Raw genomic sequence first — 2585 nt, 5'->3', positions numbered from 1 at the left:
CATATCCAGTCAGCCCATAAAACACAGGTGAAAATGCCTGCACTCATCCACGAAGCTCATACATGAAGTCTTAAGCAGAGCTAAAAGCTGAGTCTACTACTAACTGTTATGTCACAATGAAATTAAAAAAGCCAGTTTAGGTTCTTTTGTTGGTGTATCTAGTGTAATGTCTTCCACATTTTTTAAATTTGCAACAGCAAATTTAAAAAAAACCAAATCACTGTAAGAAGAATCACTCTAAGAAAAGAAGTTCTACTAAAACCCAGTATATTGGTTTAAAGACCTAACGGAGGACAAAATTATGAAAAATGGTGATAGCCATTCCCTGTCAAAACTATGCAAAAAGAAGAGGAAATTGAAATTCCACAGGAACACTGAACTGAGGATGCAGTAGGAACGCATGTCATCCCCAGCAAACTAGCATTTAATTCCAAAATACAGCTTGAAAATATAGTTCAGACCTATAATTATTAAGACATCCTATTTATTACTAATTAAAAGATCCAATTTGGTCTAGTTTCTGAAGGACTTATAAAATAGTAATAACAACATACATAATTTGAAGACTCAGTTTACTTCTCCTTCCAAAGAAAGGCAATGCTCCTTTTTATCATAATATGGTATGGCAATATCATCCAAATCCTAAATTCACGGTCGTACTTAGTACATGAGAACAATCATTTTTCATCTTAATTTAATATAAAATTCGGATTAATACAATGCAGCATTACAGAATTACAGTCATTTTTAATCTCTTCTTTGTGAGACATGCACATACCTATGACTGCTTAGTAAAGCATAACTTTAAAACCCACTTATTCCACTATCTCGCATTACAAATGCTAGAAAAACAACGGGAGGCTTCCCGGGCTGATTATGTTCTTGGCCCTAGGAAATGCTGTCCATGAGGTCAACTGATTTTATTCACACTATCACTGTGTAAATTTGAGACTAGAGGCAGGAGGCAGTGCCAAACTCTGCTATTTCAAGAGTAACACTATCTCAGTAACTGTAAAATGAAATTCATGTAACTAAGTACCCAATATAAAAGCCAAAGGAAACTAAAATGCCTGTCTGTTCCAGCTCCCAGGCCACTGCACTGCATCTCACTCGCTCCACGCTTTTTCAGAAGTAAGCCTGAATATTCTGTATTTGCATGTAAAAAAGAAGTAAAGAGCTATTTTAATTCCCCACAAAGAGGAGCTGCTTGCAAGAAAGAGGGCAAGCAGGTGCACAGGGCCAGAATAAGCAGGGACGGAGCTGAGTGCCAGAGGAAATCGGCTCAGTCTCAATCCTGGGAACAGAGTTGGTGGCAGGGTTAGAGGATGTGACAGATGAGGTTTCCATTGCAGGATCACAGCTATTATGGCTCTAGTGGCCTTTATCAGAAACAGATACCAGATCCCATTAGACATTGGTCTCTACAGGCCAGTCTCCGTGCTCCTGAGGCACACCAGCGCTACCAATGCACCCTGCAGCCCTTTGTCAACAACTTTTCCAGTGACACAGTCATGATCCAGTCCTGGCCACAAGCCTGCAGGTGTAGGCTGGCATCACACCTCATCCCCCACTGCCCCCCCCACTGTGCTTTTGAATCATCTCCTTCACATGGGATCCAGAAGTGGTGCAACAACAGAAAGCAAAGTAATCGAACATAAAAGTTTCTCTGTCACAATTAGGAACTTTACTCAGATCACTGGAGTAATCTGCTCATGGATGTAGAGTTACCACAGAAGTTCAAGGGAGGAGAAAGTACATGGTCAGGAGCACAGGAAGAGACCAGAAATGCCCCATTCAGCAGCAGCCTGAAGTTATACAGAGAATAATGTTTCTAAGTTTATTTCAAGTGACCCTGTACTTTTTTTTAATTTTTTTTTTCTTGAGAGGGTTAAATTAAGCTAATGCCCTAACCACAAAAAGATCATCATCTTTACTGCAAATGTGCTATTACATATTTAAAACTCATCTTCAAAATTTAAGAACAAAACCAAATGGGAATGATTTAGGAGAGCCATGTTCACACTTGCTTTTCTTTAGGGCACATACAAAGCTGAAAGTGAGTTCATTTATTGTCTCCAGGGGGCTGACTGGGGGCATCATAAGAGAGGCTATTTTTCTTTTTTTTTTCTTTTTTTGCCTTGGCTAGAATCTGAAATAAAAGCTGGGCAATGGCAAATTGATGACTAAGCAAAGCAAACTACCTGTAGAGCATGGTAGAGGATGTAAATTACACCCAAGGGAAATGCAGTGACAGGGCCCAGCTCAGCGCCCTGCTTTCAGAACGAAATACCCGTCTGAGAAACGCAGGCGGGACTCCCAAAGTTGCTCTGCATGTTGGAGAGTATTTCCCCCCGCCGAAGAAGGCTGCGAACCTCACCCCCCGACACTCGGCAAAGCTCAGCAGTACCGTAACTTTTGTAATAAAGACACTCCCATCCTCCCTTCCAGAGAGCTGTAAAACCAGCCTGGCGCATAGTCCCGGAGACGTCCGCTCGGCAAACACAGCTGCAGGCAGAGCCTCCCGCCAGCCCCCCGTGCAGGGCAGTGGCTGCGGGGCGCCGCCGCAGCCACCCCGCCGCCGGCGG

The 2585-nt window shown here is 42.5% G+C and overlaps 1 protein-coding gene across 1 annotated transcript in view; it reads right to left on the bottom strand.

The window, feature by feature from the left end:
• ADAMTSL1 (ADAMTS-like 1) overlaps positions 1–2474 on the bottom strand; it is a 468861-nt gene extending 466387 nt beyond the window's left edge. The window contains exon 1 of the mRNA XM_009328162.1: positions 2373–2474. Coding sequence (XP_009326437.1) covers positions 2373–2474 — 102 coding nt within the window. The remainder of the gene's footprint in view (positions 1–2372) is intronic.
• Positions 2475–2585: the final 111 nt, after the last annotated feature.

Source organism: Pygoscelis adeliae, unplaced genomic scaffold (assembly GCF_000699105.1).
Source record: "Pygoscelis adeliae isolate BGI_AS28 unplaced genomic scaffold, ASM69910v1 Scaffold45, whole genome shotgun sequence".
NCBI lineage: Eukaryota > Metazoa > Chordata > Aves > Sphenisciformes > Spheniscidae > Pygoscelis > Pygoscelis adeliae.
Note: the sequence above shows the minus strand (reverse complement) of the source record. Positions and strands in the feature narration are given on the sequence as shown.